At 36.5% G+C, this 26,775-nt stretch overlaps 1 protein-coding gene across 1 annotated transcript in view; it reads right to left on the bottom strand.

Moving 5' to 3' along the window:
* SATB2 (SATB homeobox 2) overlaps positions 1 to 26,554 on the bottom strand; it is a 173,546-nt gene extending 146,992 nt beyond the window's left edge. The window contains exons 1-3 of the mRNA XM_045559955.1: positions 26,485 to 26,554; positions 25,029 to 25,256; positions 3,087 to 3,263 (exon numbers count right to left, since the gene is read on the bottom strand). Of these exons, the coding sequence (XP_045415911.1) occupies positions 3,087 to 3,263; positions 25,029 to 25,197 (346 nt within the window). The 5' untranslated portion in view covers positions 25,198 to 25,256; positions 26,485 to 26,554. The remainder of the gene's footprint in view (positions 1 to 3,086; positions 3,264 to 25,028; positions 25,257 to 26,484) is intronic.
* Positions 26,555 to 26,775: the final 221 nt, after the last annotated feature.

Genomic DNA, 26,775 nt, shown 5'->3' with positions numbered 1-26,775 from the left:
CTTCATATAAACGTTACTGTTAAAACCGGGAGAAAAATCTCTGAGCTCCATTTTAGTAGGATTTCTATCATTATTTAGAAGCAAATATTTTTTCTTAATAAAATCTCTTCAGCTCACCTGGAGGGAATGCCCTCTTAAAAAAAGAGCCTGACTATGCCATGTTCACAAGAGCACAGGTTCCCTGCTCAGTCATCGGGACCTAAGCACCATTCCAAAATACTAACATTGCTAATGTATTTTCCCTTTTACAGGTAGTAAATTCAATTACTGAAACTCTTTTCTGGTCATATCAAAAGGAAAAAAAATCATGTTTCTGAGCCTCAATTTTTTTAAATAGGTTCAAATAACCCACTATTCTTACAGTTTAGCTCTACCCAACTTTTTCAGCATAGGAAAAAGAGATTCCAGAACACCGTAGTTTCTCTGCTGCAAATGGATTTCCTAGGGGGTTCCCCAATGGTTCCCCTATCTTGAAGGAATTATGTAAACACTAAACAAACAAATACAAAAACAAAAAAAAGAAAACTATACACATAAAACCCCACTCCTTTTATCACCAAAAACTCATATTTTGTCCGGATACGGTGGCTCACGCCTGTAATCCTAGCACTCTGGGAGGACAAGGCAGGAGGATTGCTTGAGCTCAGGAGTTCAAAACCAGTGAGATCCCATCTCTACTAAAAATAGAAGAAATCAGCAGGGCTTGGTGGTATGTGCTGGTAGTCCCAGCCACATGGGAGGCTGAGGCAGGAGGATCACTTGATCACCCAGGAGTTTGAAGTTGCTGTGAACTAGACTGATGCCATGGCACTCTAGCCCAGGCAACAGAGAAACGCTCTGTTTCAAAAAAAAAAAAAAAAAAAAAGTCCTATTTTGTTCTACCTCCTTTTCTGTCTTTTTCTCACTCTGCTGTTTGTCCAGCACGTGAATGAACTGTCTTATCGTGCATGCTGTTTGGTTTATAATAAACATACAGTAAATGGCACACTTTTAATGGTCTGAATGACAACAAAGATTTAGTAAGTTCATTTCAAAATAAACAATTCTAAGATTTTCCATTTACCCAAAACAGAGATCATCAGCCTAATTTAAAACAAAATAAACTGTGATTTTTTTTTTTCTTTCCTTTGTGAGATTACAGTACAGGACCTAGTGATAAAATCTTTGCTTACCTATAAAATAAAGTACATCTGTGATCTAGAGTACCTTCAGAATAATGATACAATTTATAAAATGTATAATATTTAAGATTTTTAAATCTTAATTTTCAAAAATGTTGAAGAAGCAAATAATCATTTTTGACTTGTCCCTTGTTTAATCCTCCCTCCACTGTAAATGATATTTATTGCCTATATATCTCACCTTGGTGAGTAGAACTCTCAGTCCACATCACTGAAAGGCATAGTGTGGCTCCCTAGTGCAAATTTCCTGAGAGCCCCTTCACTCAGCATGTGCCAAGAATCAAATCTTGGCCACTTAGTGCTCTGTGTTCCACATGTGAGCTCACGAAGCATTGAGCAGCCGTGCTAACTGAGATGGATAGCCCTGTCAAACAGGACGCTGGCACACCAGGATGCAAGCAGTGGGACACAATGACCTTTACATTCAGAGAAAAATATCCCTAAAATGGCATGAAAAGTTTATGGGGGGAAGGGAGGGGGACTCTTTTATTTCATTTAGGTACATAGCATGAAATAAAAGCAATGGTGCCCACTATGCAATTTGCTCAGGATCAAATCCTAAATCCCTCACACAAGAAGGAAAAGTCATCAGAGAAAGAAAATGAACCATCCTTTATCATGCTGCTTTGAAAGCACAGAACTCTACAATTCAGCTACATCACTGCACTCAGCCTGGCCATGTGCTGGGATTCACACTACACTCGGACTCATAATAACTCGTAGGCTACTACCTGTCTAAGAAAAAAAATTCATGACGCCTGGTTTCAAGTGGGTTGCTTTCTTGGTAGAACTAAGGTATAACTTAAATACTTAAAATATTTTTTAAAAAACAATGATGTACTTACAGAATCAGATTCAAGAGCTTGGGAATTTAAATCCCACATCCTTGGTCACCATATTTCTAACTATGTATAAATGCTTAATCTCTCACAGTGTCCTTATCAGAAAAATGAAGCTCTGATTGATAGTTCTTACAAATGATATGAAGAGACACTCACAAAAAAAATAGCGAAGATCCTTGGCACATACATAAATTTAACTAAAGAAAGTAACACAGGAAATTAATATGTAAAATAAGATATAGAAGTTACATATTTCTCTACTTTAGTTATAAACATAATCATAAACTATACAATTCAGTCATTTCAGCTGAAAAACAAAGATAATAATTCCATTGTATCAAAAAAATTTTTTGCCATTATTCAAGGTTTGGGGGGTATTTTTGTTATTTGTTTTGTCAATTCTTTGGCATGAAAGAACAATGGGCTATGCTTCAGAATGAAACAACAAAAGCTCACAAAGGGATCGCCAGTGCTGTACAATATATACTGAAATAATGATGCAATTTTAATATTTAATAGGTAAAAGAAATTGATCACAAAAACATTGTAACATTTTTTAATTGAATAGATCACATCAAAACTATAAACCAGTTTTCAAAGATGCAAAAGAGTAAGATGAATCCATTTCATTCTGTTTAATTAAAAACTCATCACAAAGTACAGAAGCCATAGCCCCAAAGCAATAAATACATGGAGAAAACTGAATGCTTTATGAATTGTGTATTAAAGTTTAGATAAGTTAGGTGTCAAATATCTCAGCACTGGTACTGAGAACACTAATTTGCTGACTTAGGGAAAAATAACAGTTATAAATACAAAAAAACCTACGGTGATCACTTTGAAATGCAAGTTGATTTTGTGGCTCTAGAGATGCTAGTCAAATGCTTCCCCAAACAATAAGAAAATAAGATTCTCCACAAGAAACTGCTCACTGTTTGGGAAAGACACTAAATCTGACAATTCTCTTTCAACCCTTGTTTGGAGGACTATTTCAGGAAACATGCTCTTCCTCATATCATGACACAAAGGAGACTCAGGGAGGAGAGGGGAGATGGATTAATACCTTGGGCCTGAGCTGCAGAGCTGTGTGAATACCCCAGGGCCAGAAGCGCTGTCTCCACCAGCTGGCTAAAAAGCACATCTTTTCGCACCAGGACAAACTCAGCATGTTCTTCTCTGTTGTCATATTCAAGAGAGCCGTCCAACTGCTCCACCACACAAAAGACAGGAATCATCAAACCTGAAGGGACAAAATTCAAGAGCAAAACACAAACATTACAAAGCAAATCTCAGTCACCACGATGGGAAGGGAAGAGACAGTTATAAAAGTCACTCATCTGTGATCGACAGTGGTTTAGATTAAACGAGCCTCTTAGTCATATGGGCCTAATGGAAAGCAGTGAGTTTTTCCCCCTTTATTATTACAGAATTGCCCAGGGCGGTGGCAGAAGCCCTCCGATTCCAGTCATTAAAAAGTGGAGTGTACCAATCAGAGGTGCCCTGGCACACAGGTGAGGTCACAGTGACCTTACAAACCCTCAAATTTTTAATGTCTATAGTTTTATCATTAACTATTACTCAGCACTAGTATTATCAAATTAGACTTGCTTTTGTCTAAAAAGGTATTTAAACGCTTCCAGTTGTAAGATACCTAGTAGGGAGGCATGTTTAATTTCAGGAGCTGTTACATGAATATGTACAAGAAGTAATAGGAATTTAAAAGAAGTCCCTCTTGTATGTTGTTTGTTTTGTTTTGTTTTAATCCCGGTAAATAGATCAATTAGTCTGAAAATAACCCAATCATGAAAGTTTTAACTTACATTTAATGTATGTTAAAATATACAGCCAAATATAAAACTTTTTGTGTTTAAATTATTATTTTATGCATTAACATCAGTCACTACTGAAAAGAGAGTATCTTTTCTAGTGTTTTCAGAGAAAAGAAGTAAACTACCCTAAAGAATAAAGCAAATTAGTCTAGTTGAAAATCTGTTGAAATCTGTTGTCACTGAAATATTTCTCTGCTTTGTATCAAAGTGTGAAAAGCTAAAAAATGTTTAATTCACCAAAGATTTTTTTAAACTGTTTTTTATTTTTTAAAAAAAGTCATACAAGCACTTAAATCTAAACATAGCCAAGGCAGAAGAAGATCAAAGTTTTACCAACATACAACTAATAAACATGGACCCTGTCCTATGTAATTCACACAAATTAGTATGTTATGGAATAAGGATCTGCTCTGGGTCTTCTCTTTGTGCAAGAAAAATCAAAAGTTATGAAGGATGCGTGGGCAGGCAGACATGGGGGAGGCAGAAGGTAAAGGCACTTTGCAACAAAAATAAGGCCTCTAGGTAAAATGACTATGGTCTCTGACACACAGAATGCATAGGAGTTTTTCCAGAAGCCCCTCCCTGTCCCCTGGACCCTAGAAGCTTTCTGACTCACTCTGATCTAGAAAGCAGAGTGGGAGCGGATACTCTGCAAACTACTTGGCCACAGATTTAGATTTTTGTTCTAAAGATAATACAATGGTACAACTGGTTCCCATGTGCTAATTATTATTATTAAAGTTAATAAGTATTGGGTGTAATTATTAAATATAATCATTATTAACAATAATAATACTCATTAAGAATTGTTATCATTAAAGATTGTGGTAATTATTATTAAGACTGCACAACAGTCTAGCAAGTCAAACCATATCATACCTGGGACAATGACTGAGTCAATGTTCACTCTTTAGAACAACAAAGCAGCACTATTTTCTATAGCAAATGCACTGGCTATGGTGTAGATTTATAAAAAAATATGAGACAAGGGTAGAAAGGATCAATTTTTCAGACAAAAAGGAGGTTTTAGCCTAGCCACATAATGCCTTATAAGATTTTTTTTTTTAATTGTGACCATTACTGGTATATGAAATGCTTATTTATTTATACTTAGTCTATTCTTAAATATACTTAAGACATAATGAATAATATAAATTAAATTTCCTCCAAATTACCTTTGCATTCATTAATTTATCCAGCATTTATTTACTGAACACCTACTATGTACCAGGTATCACCTGTGTCTCCAGGGATACAAGCAACAAGTCTGATATGGACCCTGCCCTCAATGTAGTTGAAGGCATTGTAAAATCTTCCTAAGTAAGCATAATGGCATTTTATAGGACCCATTCATGAGAGTCCTTACCAGCAGGGAATAGCCCCCATTTAGACCTTTTAACTCTTGCATACTGGTGTATAATCTTTCTCTAAGGAAGCAGGTTGATTCCTACTTTTAATGATTTAAGCATATGCACACATACAGCCATGTAGCCAGCGGTGCCATAAGCTACTTCACCACTAATACCTGTGTGTACTTAAGTTTCAATGCTGAAAATCCATGTGCAGTTCCTAATGTCAACATCTGAGTGTCACACATCTGGGAATCACAGATAAGACCTTTAAATGAATCCAGTTGCTCCATAAGCCATCATGTATCCTTTATTTAGGAACCACAAATCTTTCTCAAGTCTATAGTCAACTGAAAAAACTTAAGACCCTATTGATTTTTTAAAATAATATTAACTGTTCAATCAGTCAGATATGAAATACAACATGAAAGCACATGGATTTATAGCATGGAGGGACTTGTGTTTTGCAACTGTCAATTACTTAAATATTTCCTGAACATTTTAGTATAGTGATTAAAGCAAGCAATTGTTAGCTGACACACAGCAACAACTCGTTACAGTCAAAAAGCAAGCACCAAACCCCCACTGGCATCATTTGCTTTAAAAAAAAAAAGAACTTTGAGATCATTTATAAAATAAAGCAATATTAATCAGGAATGTCTAATTATTCAAGACTTGTTCTGAAGCACATATATATACTACATATATATGAGATACTGAAGAACATCATAAATAGGTTATATTTAACCACTAGAGAAATTTATCTTCTTACTAGAATATGATCCATCTAAACAATTATGGTTTTTATAATGAAATGTAATTTTTACAAAAGAAGAAGACAGGAAAAATAGATGCAATTACTAGTGACAATGAGAAGAAAAATAAAAAATAGTAAAACAGTACAATTGAGGTCAAGTGTGGGAAGAAGAAAATTAAGGTATATATTTAAAAGCCTTTAACAACAGGAAATCCCTAAGAAAAGCAAACTATAAAAGGATGAGTAGAAATATATGCCAAAAATTTAAAAAGAGATATTTATCCATTTTATCCACCACTCTTTCCAGGCAAAAGGAGAAGAAAGAAAGCAAGGAAAGATGGAAGGAAGGAAGGAGTGACAATGGATAGAAAGTAAGGGAGTGTGCTTGAAAAACACTTTGGAAAATACATTGGGAAGAGGAAGAATTAAAAGGTAAATTCCAATAAAAGGACTGCAATGTAAAACTGAAATGCATTTGCAACAAAATTTAGAAATGGTCAAGAAGAAGAAAAAAGAAAAATTCTTGTTCTAGCCCTACATCTTAAGCTTATGGCATTAGTTTTCTTTTATTGTACCACAGACCCATTTTCAGGTGATCTAATAGAGACCTTTGAACCTTTTCATCATAAGCTTTGCTAAGCCTTTTACAATTGCAGGAGGTGAGCAGGATAGGCATGCAGCCACAGTCATTTGCTAAAAATTAAGAGTTGTTCTGGCAATTGGGATATGCGATGCATTCTGTTGTTAGAGAGGCAAAATAAGCCTGGGACCGTTTAAAAATGCATTTTTCCAACTGTCATTAGTTAATGATGCTGAAATTGTCATTTTCATTATGAAATTATTTCTGAAGAAACTATATATAATTATAAAAAGTTAACCATTATTATTGCCTCTGTTCACTGTTACAGCCATGTGAACTGAGACAGTGGGGAGATGGTTAAATGCCGTGATGCATAGCACCCGTCTGGAGGCAGGAAACCTGGCACTGTCCCTCCTTACCTGTGTGAGTGACCCTGAGTAATTTATATGACCTCTCTGAGGCTCAATATCCTCCTAGCTAAAATGCTAACAATAATACCTATGTCATAGAGTTGTTGTGAGCATTAAACAATATTATATATTTAAGTTGTCTGATAGATAGCTCTCAAACAATGGAATCTGTTTTCCTTTTTTCAAAATCAGTATTACTACCATTTTACAAAGAAAAAAAAAGAAATCAATCATTTTTTTTTCAGGGTCTATAATCAATGCTCATGATACTTACTGAAAAGCATTTCTTCAGAATAAAAATGATACTAATAATCACTGAATGGTCTATTATGCAAATGATAACAGCTTAAAGTGTTCAACACACCCCACAGCAAAAAGGTGAAAGTGTTTAAAAGCATCATACTTTATACTCTAAAACCACCTATTCAATACAGTAGCCACTAACCACATGTGGTAATTGAGCACATCTCAAATTGATATGTGGCTCATCTCAAATTGATATGTGCTGTAAGTGTAAAATACATACTCGGTTTTAATAATTTAATACCAAAGAAGAAATAAAAATAAACATATTATGAATAATTTTAAAAAATTAATTGCATGTGGAAATAGTATTTTGGACATATTGAGTTAAATAAAATATATTATCACAATTAACTTCACCTTGTTTCTTTAATGTTCTATTAGTGCAGTTACTGGAAAATTTAAAATTACACATGTGGCTTATGATTCTATCAGATAGCACTGCTCTGATCAACCTGCCAAATACCAACATACACAATGGTTTTTTTCTCACACAGCATAAATTCATCACAAACTGATTTTAGGACAATTGTGTGATTGTTGTGAGCATTTCTTGGGTGCTTTTTGGTTGTCTTTCCTCTGTGATCCAGATCTTAGGTGACTTGAAATGTGGCTCATCTCAAATTGATATGTGCTGTAAGTGTAAAATACATACTCGGTTTTAATAATTTAATACCAAAGAAGAAATAAAAATAAACATATTATGAATAATTTTAAAAAATTAATTGCATGTGGAAATAGTATTTTGGACATATTGAGTTAAATAAAATATATTATCACAATTAACTTCACCTTGTTTCTTTAATGTTCTATTAGTGCAGTTACTGGAAAATTTAAAATTACACATGTGGCTTATGATTCTATCAGATAGCACTGCTCTGATCAACCTGCCAAATACCAACATACACAATGGTTTTTTTCTCACACAGCATAAATTCATCACAAACTGATTTTAGGACAATTGTGTGATTGTTGTGAGCATTTCTTGGGTGCTTTTTGGTTGTCTTTCCTCTGTGATCCAGATCTTAGGTGACTTGAAAACAGAAGATTTTTGGTTAAATTCTAAAATCCAGTGTGATACCTTCTCTGCAATTGTAGGTGCTGTTTTATTACTAACTATATTAATCCAACTTCTTTAATAAGGAAAATGCTTTTCCCCCCTTCCCTTCATTTTAAAGAACAGTTATAGACTTCAGGAAATGTCACAACACTGGCTATGAAAGTGACCTGAAGAATAAGTGTTCTCTAATGCTCTGGATGTGTAATTCAACAATAAAAGATGAAAGAGATGGTCCCGTAGCAGGTGTCTGGATGACAAGATTCAACTGTCTTTCACCAAACTTGGGACATAAAATAAACCTCTCCTTTGTATTGCACTTCCTAGTTCACCATGTAGCCTAACACGCATACCTTTATTTTCTCCTCACATTTACCCTGTAAGAGGGTTAATATTATTTTCATTTAATAAGAAACTGAAACTATGGGAGCATAAGTAACACGCCCCAAGAAACACAGTGAGGCAAGAGTAGGACAGTTCAAGTTCTGCAACTCTAAATGCCAAGTATGTTGCTGTCTTGGGGTTGAAAACAATACTCCAAAATCCACACTCTCAGAAATCTACGGGTTTGACCTTTAAGTAAAGGACCTTTCACCACTTTCTATGTGCAACTGGTGACCTGTGTTGCTCGTAAGTGAATCACCTTTTGATTGCCTAGCAGGTATCAGGCACTGGGCTAGGCATGGAGAAGGAACCAAAGACAGTTCCTGCCCGTCAGTCACAGATGAAAGGAAGAAAAAAAAAAATAAAGAAAAGGAAGAAAGGAAGAAAGAGGAAAGAAAGAGAAAGGGAAAGGGAAGGAAAAGGAAAGGAAAGGGAAGGAAAGGAAGGGGAAGGCAGGCTCAAATGGATGGGTCACATGTTAGCGTGAATGAGCATGGTCTTCAGTCTCCTAGGTCCACCCTCATTCCTCAAACTGCTCCCTGAATGACAGGAGCCACTCTGAGAAGAAAGGAGGCAGCCCTTCTCCTAAAGCCCATCTGTTTCTTGAAGGAGGGCAGCCAGAGGGCCCACTCCCTCGCCTAGGGCCAGCAGCGTATGTGGTTCTATCCCTTGAGAAGGTCCCAGAGCTAACTGAAGATGATAAAGGCTACAGATAGGGCAGAGCCTCTGAAAACTGAATCTGAAGTAAACGGCAAAGACCACAATAAATAAATCACAGAACAAGCCCCTTGAAACACTGAAACAAATGAGTGAATAATACAGGGTCTTTCAGAGGACTGTGAGAGAGAGGAGCGAGAGATAAGAACTATTTTTTCTCACTGCAAATTTACTAGAAAGATAATTTACTTGTTCTACACCCTCATATTCTCTCCCTTTCTCTCTCTCTCTCTCCCTCACACATACACATAGCACACACACACACAGTCGCACACACATCCCGCATCACAGACTAGAATAGAAGTAACTTGCCAATATTAACCTCTACCCCCTTCTTCCCACACTAAAATAATAAAGGAAAGTGAGTGCCAAGAGTTGCCACCAGAAACAGAAAGGAAGAATAGGGTATCTCTCACCTCCCTGTTGGGGTCCCAGGCAAAACTTCATCGTGGATCCAGTGTGTCTTTCCTACTCTGCTCTTCCCAGCCCTGCTGTCTTCTATGCAGCAAGCAGCCTCCTGGGCTAAGACAGCCACAGGCTCCACATTCCACTCCAGCCTCCTACTCCCCCCAGGGGCTGATCGCAAAAATTCCAAAGAGATTAATCGATAAAAAGATGCTACATTTCTGTCTGAATGGTTTAGTGGTCCCCTTATCTCCTCAGCTATGTCTTCATTGTAAAAGATACACTTTATCCCAAATAAATCTTCTAATGGGAGGAATTTCAGGTAGTATAACTAAAATAATGTAGAAAAGATTTTTCACCAATTTTAGAGGAAAGAGCAGAGAAATCATTTGGGTGCAAAGTGAGTTACCCACAAGTCCACAGGTCAACTGGGGCTCCTCTAGGCTCCCCGAAACTGCACCAGTTTCCAGCATTCCTCCCTATCCTTTGCTTGTGAACTACACATTCTCTGAAAGATTAATTCACTTGTTTTTGTTGTTGGTTTTTCTTAACTTTCATTGTAGAGGAAACAGGAGCTGAGAAAGGTGGGACAGCAGCAAGTTCTGGGTCATTCACAGGTAAAGGATCATGGTCACTTTTACAATTACGAGGAAGGCAAAATCTGCTTAATAATTACTGTAAGCACTAACTGAGCCACATATGCAAAAATTCCATTTCATGTTTATCCATGACCCAGTAGTCTGCAACTAAGGATTAGACCTCCAACTACAGTTTCAACAATAAAACTCTTTGATGGCTCTCCCACTATTTTCAATGGGGAATTATATCAAGAATTACTTTATTCTCAGAATTTTCTCTAGTAAAACCAAGCACTACTTTGCAGCCCCTGAGGCCAATCTTAACTTTGGAAGGTAAGATTGAAAAACAGGCCAGGGTGGGGATAGGAGGGTTGACTCGGGGCATCTCTCACTGATCGCCCCACAGGCTCAAATTGGGCCTAATGTGGTAGGGAGGGGAGATGTGTTCTGGCCTTCCACACCTCTGATTTCAGGCCTGCCCTCAAGTTGAGAGATCACAATTCACCCTAAAGTCCGGTCTGAAGGCTAAATGATAAACTCAAGGTCTCTAAATACCCTTTAGTTAAAGAAATTTGATGGCAGGATCAAGCTGGCCTGACAGTTCACAAAACAGGATTTCACATTTCACAGGCATACAAGAGGCACGTTGTGGCAACTTATCTAAACAAAAAAGTTTGAGCCACACCTAGGAAACTGCCGCAGCAAGCGTGTCCCATGGAACTAAATTTCCTGATGTCAGGAATGCCAAGGCTCTAGTTGTCGTGAATAAGAAGCCTACATTGTTCCTTCTCAAACATGGGCTGGCCTCAGATAAGCTTTTTTCACTCTCCATGTCCCCTCCCACCCTGAGCCTGACCTATAGTAGACCCAAAATAAATGTTGGTTTAGTCTAACAAAATGCTAATTCCAGCTAGACATTAATCACCACCATTAATAGGCAACGTCAATTCTGTTTTTTTCCCATAATCCCCCAGCTGTCAAACTTGTCGGCATCACTTTGGCCCTACTGCACTGCATTCAGCATCAGCAGACAAGGAAAGCTTTCTAGGAAATGATCTGCACACATGGATTCAGGAGCTCGCTCCACGCTGTCCTGGGGAAGCTGGCCAGACCACAGAGCTGCACACGACCACTGTTGACAGAAATCGTTGGTGTACCACCAGGAAGGCATCACAGTGGATGGGTGGGTGACTCAAAGTGGCGTGCTGCACTGTATCCAGTGCCGTACACACGGTGGGGCCTCGCTGGTCTTGTGGACAGTCCTACCCATGCCTTGCACTGAAGGACTACAGAGTCGTTTTTTAAAATTTAGTAACTACAGAGAGACAAAATGTCTACTGATTCTGGAATAAAAAATTTTTTAAAAAACGAAAAAAGTAAAATATACAAGTTTGGATATTCCAGGAAAGTTCAGACATATGGCATATTGTTGAAGTATCCTTAGTTCAAACCTAAATTCTTGAGGTTCTTTTCACAGTAGGTTAAAAATGTATATATGTATTAATAAGTCTTGAGACTCAATGGCATGTTAAAAATGACTCTACCATAATTTATGAATATCAGGATTTCTGTCTTTCATTAAGTAAAATTTTATTCTGGGAGTTTCTGAAAGGGTAATTTTTAAAATAGTATATAAGTGAAGACGTATTTGTCTCTTCCGTCATTCTCATTATCCTCTTTGGAAAAGCTATTTGCAACTCATAGCCACAAGAGTCAAAAAAGGAGTCAATAAAAACTGTCCTTACACTAACGTTTGCTTCATCACCTTAGGTTTTGAGCTCTGCCTAATTGTTACTTTATCTAATTCAAACAATTTTTAAAAAATAGCTTGGTTAATTTCTCTAGTGTAGTGTTAAGGAAAGGTTAACTGTACTAAGGTTCTCCAGCAAGGAATTAATAAAGGAATCAAGCGCTCAGCTCTCAATAAGACAAGACTACCCAGATTTCTAGTGGGAATATTTCATAGCACAACCATGTTTTCTTTAGGGAATTTAACTCACAAAAATTATTAAAAATTGAGATCAAACACTGGTGCAAAACCTCAAAGGAAATCATACTAGAGTGGAGAGATTTCTATCAAATAAAAAACTGAAAAGTAAAGTTTTCACAGCAAAAATAAAAGGCTGTCTCCCTCACCAAAAGAAAATCCTACTGTCTATGTTTAGGATTCAAATAGCGAGACATTTATGGGTACTTGATAGATGTGTAGAAATTATCACTGTGAAAGGAATGCAGATGTCACAAAGCCCGCACCTAAGCAGACAGGCAGCCAGCACCATTCTTTCCCAACCACTAAAAGCCACTCTCATTCTTATATGTAACAAATGCCTCCATCCAGATGCAACAGCAACCAACCCCTGGACAGGGCTAACATGGAGAGAAGAAAGAGAAAAGAACAGGAGAAGAGAAAGAACAAGAAAGTCAAAATCATAGTGCGTATTCTCCAGTTCCCTTAGGGAATAATGAGATATCTGGTTTGCAATACATAGGTTATTATTATCGTGACTCGGATCAAGTTAATAAAAACCAGCCTACAGACCAGGGAAACCAGGGTCTGATGGAATACTTCCCAGAAAAAATATTTTAAGTATATATGTACCTGTGTAATTTACAGCAATTACTTAAATCAGAAAAACAGGACACAGAAAACTAATATAGTATTACTTTTTTTTACTTTATGGTTCTAAGACATCCTGTTTATAATTTTTATAGTTTATATAATTTCTAAAATAATAAATTTAATATTAAAAAACTAAAGAGACCATTTAAGTCACTGCATAGAAATCCATAGAAAACCTATTTTCACCCTTAATGTATTTATTCAAAGGCTATCACCCAGCCAAAGGAGAAATGTTATTCCAACTCTTACTGCCTTTGAGAAGTCACCAAAACCTAAAGTTATTTGTCTCCTGAACAAAAAAGTAAAACATTACCCTAAATAAAATGTAAGTAAGACTCTACCTTCCTCAAAGCAAAAAACTATGGGAGATCACCGCAGCATTTTAAATTGGGGGTAATCTCAGGTATGAACATCTCAATTTCAAAAAGATTTCACTTCTCCGAGATTCCTTGGATTCATAAATTCCTTAAGTCTAAAACAGTTTCTGAGCCACAAAATGAAGCAGATTAGTGTTGTCTTCTCCCTCAAAGGCCACAGTTTCAAAACAGTTCTAATCTCACAAGCTCAACACAAAATAACAAAAGACAAGTTAAACACTCTCTTTCAAACCCCACATTAAAGCAGAAAAGAATTTCATTTGGGGTTAACTTGAAGGCATAGGTTTAGGTTTGTGAGTGAACTCCAGTGTGGCCCAAGAGGTATGAGCTGCTATTTTATCTTAGCACCATCACTGCCACATCTAGATAAAGATGACAAAAGAAACATAACAGTTTACATGAATATAAATTCATTTCTTTATTTTGTTAACAAAAGTAGAATTGACAAACAGATATGTTTTCAAAGAACAAGTCTGTGTTTATTATATGTATGTGTGTATGTGTATATGTATTTATGAAAGGATGGCTGTAAGAAAGACGGCTTTACTAAGTCATTATATCAAAGGAAGAGGAGAGCTGAATCTCAGAAGCCTTCCTTGGTTAAAAAGGACTGTCTCCTTCAAACTCGCTTTCAAGCTATACATCAATCTTCAATATAATTATGTTTGACAGAATATAAGCTCTTGGCAGTTAACTTGTTTACAATAAATGCTTAGTTTGGGTACATGGACTGTATTTCAGTCTCACAAATATCAAACACAAACCTACAACAGTCCCATTATAGGGCTGAGAATTATTTTGCTATAAATCCTTTTATTGGGGGGCCAAGGGAATTACTTTTCAGCTTGTTTTCCACTAACCACTTAGAACAGTGTGAAAAGAGGTACATTTATACTCCAACCTGTGCTAATTGGAATTCTATACATTTCCATACGAGAGTGTTCAGTATCAATCCTGAACATACATGTCAGCCCCTAGTTTTGCCATGGTGGCAAAAAATATACATGCAGCAAAATGGTTCTTACTAAAGTCATGGCATTTTCCTACAGTTCTTTTTCTCCTCAAAGTCCCTTGGGAACTAATGACCATTTATAACAGGATTGGCAGACTTTCAATGCTAAGCTCCAGTTTTGGGGGGTTTATAAGTTAGCTATAAAAAATGTGCTTAAGGCTCAAACTTGCCATATGAATGAGCCTGTAAATAGAGTTAGTTTTGCTGAATATTACCTAGAGATTCATTTGAGAAGGGAAAAAAATCAGGATCACCTTATTTACCCTGGTAAAGTGGCTTTACCTGGGTCTTAAATGTGTAATAACTTCCTATCCAGAGAACAATTTGCTCTTCTTATACTCCCTCAATAATAAACGGTTTTTGGTGCTCTAATACCACATTTGCCGAATCGAAAGGACAAACTCTTGTCTGAATGGAACCTCGTAACCTGAAAGCTAGGCAAAGCTCCAGGACCGCCCTGGCTTAGCCCCATTCTGCTCCACGCAGGCTTCCCTCCTGGCACACACCTTCACTGACATTCTCAACATCTCCGGCTTTCAGATCATTGAGGGGTTTCCTCGCTTGTTTTTGAATGTCCCACTTACCATGTAATCAGATTCCTACAATAATTCAACGCCAACAAAGTATTAATATACAGAAAAGATCATTTTAGGAATCTTTGTTTAGGTATATTTTCTAAAATAATACTAAGAAATTCAGGCACTTTATAACTTCATAGTGAGATTCCAATGTCTTTCTTTCTACTCGATATTATAACTACAGGTGACAGAAAATAAAAAAAATTTTGTATGTCTCTCAGCTTCTAATAAAGATGGTAAGTAACTAATTTATAAGTTTCAAAAGTCATGAAAAATAATTTTATTAAAAAATGTTACCACATGACTTTCTTGCATGCAGGACACAGACAGACAGACAGATAAAAATACTTTCATTGCATTATCAGCCTCACAGATTTTTCTTATTAATATCAAAAGCAATAGTTTGCAATGTGAACTAATGGAAAATTGTTAAATTCACCTAAAATAATCACTCCTTTTTTTAAATTAAAGAAGTCCTTTTAAAACCTTGACTATTTAATTGCTATTTACTTGGGGGAAGGGGAACATGGAGAAGGTGATTGTATAAAAAAAAAAAAAACAACACTTTTTTTTATTATACAACAAAAATTCCCTCCAAGGCAAAAAGACATTATGCCAAGTTCCACCCAGAATTAATGTTTAGGTTTAAATTATAAAGTCCAGAAAAAAACAGAACCACTAATAGACCCTTAAAGCTCGTGGCCTTCATCAACACTGTTAGGTTATGTAAATGTTAAAACTGAAAAACCCTTTGCTGACAAAAGTATTTTAATGAAGGCACTATTAACTGTACTCTTTGGACTGAATAACATTTTTTAAAAAGCTTTTTTGGACTGTTTGATATAAATTCCACTCTGAAGGAAATGATTTTATGCTTGGGACAGTTCTGGAATTATAAGACCTCCACCGGAGGATGTATTGCCTATCTCATTCCTTTCGTTTTGCTGCCTTAGAAGGGTTTTTAAATATTGAACCCAAAAAAATCTTAGCAACAGATCAAAGAAATATTCCCCTTTAAGTCTGTCAACCGAGTCCAACCTTGGGCTCCTACTGTTCTGATGGCCAGCATTATTTGCAGTTCTAGTATCCTCACAGTGAGCAGGGTGCCTGGGATAACTCCATCGTCACCACCCAGGTTCTCAGAAGCTCACAGTTTTTATGAACAAAGAAAGAAATACATCTCAGAGTGAAGGAATACTAGCCACTGATCTTGGCAGCTGCAAGTTCACTTGGAGTTGCTGAAAGCACAACTCTGAAGAATGAGAATCAGAGGCTCAGCAATGCTAAGGATTATTGATTGAATGGTTCAAGTGATTGCAGATTGAAGCCAGAGCCTGTGTCTCAGGTGACAGGTGAGTAAAAATCAAGTGACATGTACACATGGAGACTCGGGTTCCCTCACAACCTTATGTGTCCTGAGAAGAAATAAGGGTGCTCATTATTCAGCCTCAGTTCTCTCTCCAGTTTAGCCTGGTTAGGGCTTTGAGAAGAGAAAGAACAGCAGGCCTAGAAACCACACCTGCCCTTACTTGGCAGGGCTTTGTAACAAGAGGAACATTCATTACTTCTGACTTCCATTTACGAATGTTAAAAAAAGACGGGGAGAGGGTAGTTATACCTCAGGTAGAATTGAGAAAATATGATTTTGCTGGTCAAACTGTATATGAAGATGAAGTCAATGAGCACTTTTAATGTCTCCCAGGCAACCACTTCCCATGGGCTCCTCTCTGAACTTCCCAGGGAAGAATGAAAGCCAAATAGTCTCTCCCCAAAACAGACTTTAGCTAATAAACAAGACAAAGTATGCAAAATCACTTCAGTTATTCTGCATCTTCTCCAAGACTAAAAATTTGTACATTGTGTGACAGGTCCACCTCATTTTTCTTAATGATGTTTTTATTATTCTTTCACTCAATTAAAGCAGAAATGGATATTGCATCTTCTGACTGTATAATTGTTATTGTAATCTGTTTTCGATCACTGCTTAGGAAATGGGTCCAAAACAACATAAACTCTCCACTGCCTCAGAAGACAAGTCATTTTCTTTTACTACAGCACTTAAAGAGACATTTATCATGCTGCTCTGTTAGCATCTTTGGATTATGACAAAAGAAAGTTCTTGTTCTACCAACCAAAAAATAAATAATATTTCGAAAGCACTGCTATTTGAAGAGTTTGATATGAATGCATTTTCCCAATATGTTATTAAATATATCAATTTTGCCTTTCCTTATATTTATAAATAATTGAAATAAATGCAATACAAATACTCAATTTTAATATACGGCATAATCAGGAAATCTAAAAATATTTTACTGTATGTCTTTGGTCATTTCCCAGGAGTCTTGGGCATGACATTTAAACAAATTTGCTCTCTTTGTAAAGAAAATATTTTCTTGTGTTAAAAAAAAGTCAATCATAATCAGTTATAAAAGAACTAAGACACTCGATTCGCAGCCAAATACAAAAACAAGTAAGAAGTATTTTTAAAAGAAAGAAAAAGATATCTATGGTTAACATGATGAAATTCAAGTTCTTTCTTGGACAAATGCCTGCAAATCACCTCTGTCAGATCTTAATGCTTTGGAAAACATTTGCTCTAAGTAGAGTCTCTATTATTTTTATATATACATAAAATATATATACTAAATATATATTTATATTTGATATATATGAATTTTATATTATATATTATTATATATAATTAATATATATATATGTATAAGTCTTCAAGGTAACAAAGAAAGACACTGCACTGCTGTGTACATTTCAGTAACTGTGTAACCATCAATGGGCATCAAATAGTTAACCTGGTGTGAAATGCATCCCTTTTCAAAAATAGTAGCTTACAGTGTTTCCCCTTAATTTTTTTATCTTTTGTTGTTATGTTATGCTGCAGTTCGATAACCAACTATTCTGAGATAGAACTCCACTCCAATGACAAGGCAACTAGATAAGGGCTGAACTGAATTTGTCTTATTCACTAGCAAATCATAACAGTACCAGGAGCAACTAAAATTGAAATATACTTCCCCAAAGGGTTTTACTATCCTGATGTGTCATAACCACAAATACAGAATATGCTTACTGTAAGACTGATATACTTTGCTGATAACTTTATTGCAAGGTTCAAATTCTTGAAATTTCTACTAATGCTTTTTTCTAAGTTTCAGTCATTTGTCAAACTAGTAACTATAACATCCACTCATTTAAGTTTTAAAGGCATAGACATCAATTAAAAAGGGAAAACATACACACATAAACCCAATTGTGATAATTATATCTTAAAACACATTTATTTCATATTATGTCTTTTTACCTAGTTTTTTTTAAACTTAAGTAAAACTCTGTAATTGAGAAGCAAAAGACATACAAGTTATAGAAGACAATTTCTGATGTAGCCTTTCACTGCCACTTAATTATACTGATTTTACCACAATTTTTAAATCATTTGCTATTAAACAGCAAAACAATCCTACTAATAGAAAAAAAAAAGTATAGAGTTCCATGATTTTGAAAACTCCACCATGGAACATTTTTACAAAAATACTGTAGAGCATGTAGCTTATGGGCTTGTTTCTATGTAAAAGAAGAAAATAAATGTCTAGCTGATCGCTAACTATAAAGAGTAATATGACTTCAGAAAATGGAAAAGCACACCATAGCGGTGACATCTGTGCATTTTTTTGTTTGTTTGTTTTTAAAAATCTGTAAGTTCTCAACTGGCTTTTGTTTTAATTCATAGCTCAATTCCATTCAGAGCACCTACTTTGACTTTGAAATATCTATCACGTTACCCTTAAGTAGTAAGATGGCAAATCTTTTGTATATAAAAATCCATTTTTAACACATAGGCATTTTCAAAACCTCTACTGCACTTTAAAACAAAAGGAATTCACAGCTCTCCTTACTGGCATCCTAAATTAATGCTGGAGAGCAGTGGTGATTGGAAATGAGAAAAGACCCATACCATCAAAGTCAGCAGAGGGAAATCACTCATTTTAAAATTGCTATAAAGAAAAGAATGAAAACAAAAAGGCAAACTCTCTTCTTCATTTTTGAGCTAAGCATAAAGGTCTCCTACTTGAAACCATTTTATTTCTTTTTTTTTTTCCCAAAAAATAATGAGTTAAAATGTATGGGTTAGATCCAACATTTCACTGCTGTTCTTATTCTTGGGGAGTGGGGGAGAAGGAGGAACTTGCTGCCAAAGCTTCTGAAAAGAGAGTTTGGGCTGCTAATTTTCCGTTCACAAAATCTAAATTCCCCTTATGCATTCTCACACAACGCATGAAATAATATGAAACAGTATTATATCACTGCAAATTGAGACATTTTTATCAAAATAAAGAGTGATGATGCCAACATTTCATTTGTCATTTCCCACTTGTCACTTTTCACTGACAAACTGTTACACATACAACTTTTGTCAAATGCTCCATCTTTAAATATGTTCCAAAATGCCATTGTATCTCAGCATTCACGAAAGGAAGATAGTAAAAATTACTATTTTACCACACATTCGTTATGTAGGTTAAAAAAAAAAAGCCTACTTATTAAATAAAAGAATATAAAGGATTTTTTTGTTGATTTACATGCTAAGTAGGATAAAGTTTGCTTCCTGAAATAAAACAAACTATGTACTTATTTTATACACCTAATGTGGGATTAGTTACAAGAAACTTTTTTAATAGTGAGAAATTGTGTCAATTTTATCTCAACAGAAATCTAAAAACTTTCCAAAGATGAGTATGACTAAAGAAAATAATACAATTTGGAATTCATCTAGCCCTGTTAATTTAACATGTCTTTTTAAATATATGCACATAAACTATTTCTATACTGAATTTTTTTAAAAAAGAAAAACAAGACTTTTAAATTATCAAAGCAGAACCACCAAACTTCACTGCTTACCATCTTGCCAGATATACCAAATTATTGTAGTCTTGCCCTGAATAAAACTGACTTCCATATTCTTAAAATGACTCAAATTCATATTCTTAGCTATTTAATAAATGATAATTAGTCTGTTTTCCCTCTCTACAGAGATAGATTTGTTTTTAAAAAAAATTCAAAAAGGAAAAAAGAATTAACATGGAATATCTAATATGTACAGACCAATTCTGCTGGTTACAACCCCCTGGGGAAGGATGATATTTCTGATCTCCTACAAGGGTTAAAAACCAGATGCCTTAAGGGACATCGATGTAGTTCTCTCTCTCTCTCTCTCTCTCTCTCTCTCTCTCTCTCACACACACACACACACACACACACACACACACACACACACACTTCACTGCAGATGATCTTGAATATACAATGGTCAGTGGGTTTCTGCTGATGGAACATAAGGCTTCCAAAATTGCTTGAAACATCAAATTAAGCTTAGGACTTAGAGGGGCGGATACCCTATGTTCTGTTTAATGTGTATGTTCCATTGCATATATTTTTTAACCAAGTATATCTTTATTTTAATAACAGGCCAAGGACTAAAAACACTTTAGAGAAGGGCTATTTTTCTACCTCAGCAAAACTACAGAGGACACGCTAGATTGCTGGATGACCCCAATCCCCAAGTTCATTCTATTTAAAAGATCTTAAAACCTTTAAAAAAAAATGTGGGCAGGAGGGGAAAATACAATCTTTTCTCTTTTGAAAGAATAATATGTGTCCTTCCTACATGTATTACGGTGTTCATCTCTAGAAATGGAGTTTTCTCCATTTTGGCCATGTTGACAATATGCTTCTAAATTTATAAGTATTTTATACATCTCAAGATATAAATGTCTATACTTTCATATCTGTACTTTTTTCAAAAAGTAAAATGTCTCTCTACTATTGCTAATATGGTGACTACACCTGACCCAAACTACATTTCTTTTACTCTTAATCTAAAAGGAAATGTTCCACATGTAGACAATTAAACTAACTGTTGTTGTAGACAATGTTCAGCTCTAAATGAGGCCCTGACTAACAATCTTGATCACATTTACTTCCCTATTTGAATACATCAGTGTGTACTGCATAATGATTTTTTCCCTTGCAATAAGACAGTTATGTTCTTGAAAGGGCTGCCTGGTAGCAAGAAGAATAGGTCTACTTCATGTAGACTGGTTATAAGATAACTTCAACAGACAGTTCTTCAACAAAATTAAATTGTTATTTGTAAAACATAAATTGTTTTTGAAAAATAAACAAATTTTTTTTAAAAAAGCAAATACCCTAAAAGATATTCCCAATGTTTAAACATTTTTCCCTAGAATCTAGAACGCTTAACACCAAAAAACCCATAAAAATTCATAGGAAAATAAAAAATATCAAAAAGATTCTGATGTTTAATACCTCCTATCAGCAAATACACCATCTGGTATATTCAAGTGCTGTTCATTCAGTTTAAATAAAGCTGTCTGAAAGTTCTTCTTTAAGCCAAACATTAAAAATGAAGATGCTAGTGTTAACAATGAATAAAGCACAATAATTTATTGCTATTAAAGCACAACTGGCTAGCACCTTTCAGCAGCCCAGGAGTAAAGCAGAATGCCTTACTTCCTCTGGAAACTTGACTGGCATCACTTTCATTTTATGCTGTAGGTTGCGTGGCTGAAGCATTCTATACAGCAGAACATTTTAGATACTTATGCTAATAGTGGTGAAAAGGATCATCTGATTCTTATTTTCATTATTCTTAATAACCTCTTCCTTTTCTAAATCTTCAAATAGATCTGTAAGTTTTAATCAACAATTTCACAAATATAAATTTTCCCACCATTAATCATCCTTTTTCAAAATCCTTATGGAGTGAATTACTAGCTGAGAGGGGACGCCAATTCTAGTAAGTGAATGTTACCCAGCAGGGATATAAAGCTGTCAACACCATGGTGCTCTTGCTTGCTCTAAACTCTCTCCCAGCCTTCATATGTTTTTTAAAGAGATATTAGCCTTTTTTTCCCCTAAGGACCTTCTATAAAAGCTGACTGTCATACATATCTGAGCACTTATATTTTATTACATACATGCTTTAAAACACACTGCTTAGATATGAGCAAAAAAATCCTAGAAAGTGTTGGAAAGACAAAGCAAAACTGATCTAATTTCTAATAGAGTCTTCTAAAGCTAAGCACATTGTAAACAATGCGCTAACTTTTAAGTCCCCTATTAATACACAACCTTGAACACTGTGACAGTGTATCTATCACCTCTACTAGTTAAATTCAGATACTAAAATAAAGCCTCCCTTTCATGAATACTTACTCATCAAAAAACAACAATTTCCCTCTCTCTAAAAAAAGTACAGTAACAGGAACAGAATTTACTGTTGCAACCAATGCATTCAGAAACATTTATTTACCTCACAGCTTATCAAAAACAATAAGATAAACTGCTATTTTATTGGGCAACCAATTAACTTGATTTCTCCTCTTTTTAGGGGGAGAGCTTTTAAGAAAGAACACTAAAGATTAGCAAATATGTACTCCCAAATTTTTATCTCTATCTTTAAAACAAATGTTATCATATCCACCTTTATAACATTGATAAGACTCTAATATATATCTGAAAAATGATGCAGAGCTATACTTTCATAGTTATCTATGCTTATTATATTGCTTTATAAAGAAAATATAAACAAAAGGATGCAAGGTGCTAGACATATAATCTATTTTATATTTACCTTATGTTCAAAAAATCCTTTCAATTATTAAAAAAAACTCTAACTAGATTTATAATTTAAAAATTTTTTTTTAAATTTAGAATGTACATTTTTTAAAAGGCTTGGTTTTGTTGTAATCTACATACATGATTCAAAGTTACAAAGAAGCGAAATTATTAACATCTGAATGTACATTTGAAAACTATGTAGACTTAAACTCACAAAATAATGATTAACGTTCAGTAAGAAAGCTTTATACTATCAAAATTTTATATTCTAAATTGTTATATTCTGAAGTTCTCTAACTTAATCCTTTTCCAAACACTCTATTATGCTAATAGAATAAAAGCTTTCTTTAAAAAGAAAAAAAACTTTAAAATTCCACCAAACATAACCTATTTTAACCACTTTACTGTTAAGTATTATAAATGATATGTATAAAGACAAAATAATGTCATCTTTATTTTCAGTTTGGGAAGCAGCTAATAAGACCTTTGCTATTACTAAATTAAGCTAAACCTGAGAGAAAGTGTCTAAGGCAGCTGGTCGAAACAAATGTATTATTCTTCACCAAAACAATAATTTTAGTTTGTATCAAATTTATAATAAGTTATCAAATGGAATTATAGTCTTAGAAACTTTGAAAGCAACCACTACTTAAAACTAAAGGTATCCTTGGTCAACAAAACTAGGTAGTTTCATTCATAGTTCTATATGTATGATATAGAAGAAAAAAAAACTTTGTTTTAGGAAGTAGAATTCTTAACAATTACATTCTAAAATGTTTAGAGACTTCTTTCAATTTAGTGAATTGTATTAGGTCTTCAGAAAAAGACTGAAATTTTAAGTCCAAGTTTTTTCTTTATACTTAAGCCACTTTGGAACACATTGCCTCCAAAGATTTCCAAATCATCTTATGTTTGGTCCCACCATATTCACTACATATTTTTCTTTCTTATATGCATATACCAAATGATCATATGAAAGGTCTGAAGTTGCTGATCCAATCTCAAAACAAAGCATTAATAATCCTCATGTTTAAAAAGTGGGTCACAGAACTGTCAAGTATTCTTTTCCTTCATTAAAATATATTTTCAAGTCCCTATAAAGGGAGATACACAAGCCACATCTACAGCCAAACATTTTTTTAAACTTAAATATTAAGAGGATGAACACTTCAAAGGAGATGATTAGTATGAAGAACTAAGTCAAATCCCATCTTGAATGTCTATCACAAACAAACAGAAATAACAAAATAAGTAAAAACAAAAAAAGCCATTTTATAAAATGTATGTGTTTAATTCTTTAAAATAGAGCGGACGGACATTTAGAGAGGGGTATTTACTTCAAAATACCCACAATGAACACTTGGATCGTGGGGGTGGGAGCTTATCATAAGTTTTGCCAGGGTTGCCTATCATTTCAGGTGGGCTAACATAAAGAATTATATTAAAAGGGCTACTGTTGAAAATATTAGGGGAAAAAAATCTTAGAAATAAAAAAAATTAAACCAGTCGTTTATTCCAAACACAAAGAAACCTGCATGCCATGTAGAACTGTCTCTTTATATGTAAAAGACAATTAAGCAAATGGCATACAAACTCAAAATATTTTAATGTTTAAATTTCCCTCACATTTTTATTTTCTAAGATTACTTTTCATAATCATTTTAAAAGAAAGTAGTTGTTGAAGTGGTAAAAACTACAAATTTTTTTCTTTAAATATAATTAAATTCTTCAGAGAAACAGCATGTAGCTAATAAGCCTACTCTGTTATTTTTACCTGTTGTATTTTTACCTGTTGTCCTATAATTCATAACAAAGTTACAAATGCATATGAAAACTTTATAGACAACAGTAGCATTAAAGTTTATAAGGGCCTAATAGACTCGTGGTGATTCTTTATCTCCCAACTGAAATGTGTCAGGAAATATTACCAATCGTCATTCGTCTTGAAGCACTGCCCTAACTACAAAGTAACACCAACACTCTTGTAACAGCCTGAGCACTAACAACTATTTTATTTCATAAAAGCAAACGCACCTACACTTCATCCCTACAACAGATACTCTGAGGCAAGGCAAAAGAGTTAAATCACTAAAAAGCTCTCTAGGAAAATCTAGAAACAGTTAGCTGGCTGTGACATAAACCTGCCAACACCTCAGCACACAGTGGCAAAGTGCCCAAAAAATGCCACCCTCTGGGTAAACCACTTTCTTGTTTTAACTCGAGATGAAGCTACCAGTTGCAGATGAGAGGCGACCAAGGCATTATTTGGCAACCTGGAATTCACTTCCTGTAATCCTACACCGCGACAGCGCCTAATCAACCTGAACCCTGACACCCGGGCCATTATCACTGGGCCGCGGGGCTGCGCGCGCCTCCCTGCTCGGGGCTGTTACCTCCCACGGCCTTGGCCACGGCGCCGTTGGGCCTCCCGCGGGCTCCCATGGGGCTGCCGTTCTGCTCCAGCCGGGCCACCTTCACCGGGGGAGGCCCCTTGACGTCTGGGCTGCCGCTCCGCCGGTCGGGGCTGTCCCGCAGACACGGGCTCTCGCTCCGCCGCTCCATGCTGCTCCGACTCGGAGACAAAGTTCCCACCGGCAGGTCGCAATAAAACGCGCAGGGACCTAGGGAGGGGGCGGGGGGGGGAGGAAGGGGGAGGGAAAAAAAGAGGGAAAACCGCTCACACACGTGATAGACGTTCAGGCCAGTGGCAGAGCGCTGCACCACAGCCACACAAACTTCCTCCCACGCTGCCCGAGGGGCCCGAGCCGGGACGCTGGTCCCAACCTTACACTGGGCGGCCCAAAGGAAGCCCAGAACTTGAGGTGTTACGACTCTGCCCAGTCGCTGCTCCCCAGAAGTTAGCCTTCTTCGGTGACACCGCCGAGGTCGGCGCCCAGGGGCAACTAGAAGTGGCCCATTCATTGGGATAGGATTGGCATAAAACGTTCACAGTGCGACAGCCTCGCCGTCTGGGGGGCAGGGTTACAGAAGACGTGAACTCAGAAAAAGACGTTCCACACACTTGGGAAGGGAGTTGGGAGTGTACACAAGTCCATAACCGAATTAACCACCTGATAAATTCGCTGTGAATGGCCGGGCAGGAGCCAAAGGCCGGGTAAAAGAACCCCTTGCATCCCCACTTTTTACCTTTACGGAGCAAGTCCTGAGACACATACACACTTTGCATAAAATCAATTCTAATTTCACATTAACAAGCATCCAAAAACACTTGGAGGTATTTATTAGAATAACCTCCATCACAAGGGCTGGTGCTACAATCGTTATTATGGACCGTTCCTATCTTCATCTGATCCTGAGTGCTTTTTTAAAGCTCTTCAGCATAAAACACAAAAACAAAAAGCATTTAAACTCTAGATGCAGCCTTCATCAACCCCAATTTTAAAATCGCTCCAGAAAGTTTTCCTCTGGATGGCTTGGTTAGCAGCGCGCTCCTTACAGAAGCCGCGGGTCTCCGCACCCCTCGATTTTGGGGGGCGGGGAAGGAGAGGAAACACCTGATGAAACGGCACTCGCATTGTTACTGACACCCGCGAGAAGCAGGACCCTGGCACAACTTAGTGCGCTGGGAATCCTCCAGAGCGCTCTCGCTGCGGGAGAAGCCGTGTTGCCACGGGTCAAGGAGACAAGGTGGGGGTGTCAGAGCGGAGGTGAAAGGAAGGATGCGAGAGACGCAGGGACGGAACGGAAGGGTTGCGTGCGAGGGTTTCGCCGGCATTCCCAGACTTCGCTTGCCCAGAGGGCGAGAGCGGCAAGGAAGGAACTTAGCCGGCCCCGGGGCTTCCCCGAACTCCCGAGCGCGGCGCGGGAGCCCTCGCCGTGTGTACTTACTGCTCACGGTCTGTCTGAAACTTGGCTGGCTGGGGCTCTGTCCATGGAGCAAAAGTAGAGAATCCAGGGTGGAAAGTTTCTGGTGTTTTGCTTTGCAGTGTTGTCCTAGTCTTCTTCCTTTCTCTTTACTCCTTCCCCTTTCCTCTTCCCCAGGTCCTAACGTTTAAGGTCCTGGGTCAGGGTGTCTTCTTCTGGTGCGGAGATGGTTGTTATGATGATGATGGGGGGGGAGGAGGGGGAGGAGGAGGAGAGGGAAAGGACTCCTCCAAAGGGACACCCGAGCGAGCGGGG

Source organism: Lemur catta, chromosome 8 (assembly GCF_020740605.2).
Source record: "Lemur catta isolate mLemCat1 chromosome 8, mLemCat1.pri, whole genome shotgun sequence".
Classification (NCBI taxonomy): Eukaryota; Metazoa; Chordata; class Mammalia; order Primates; family Lemuridae; genus Lemur; species Lemur catta.
This window is presented reverse-complemented; position numbering and strand designations above follow the sequence as displayed.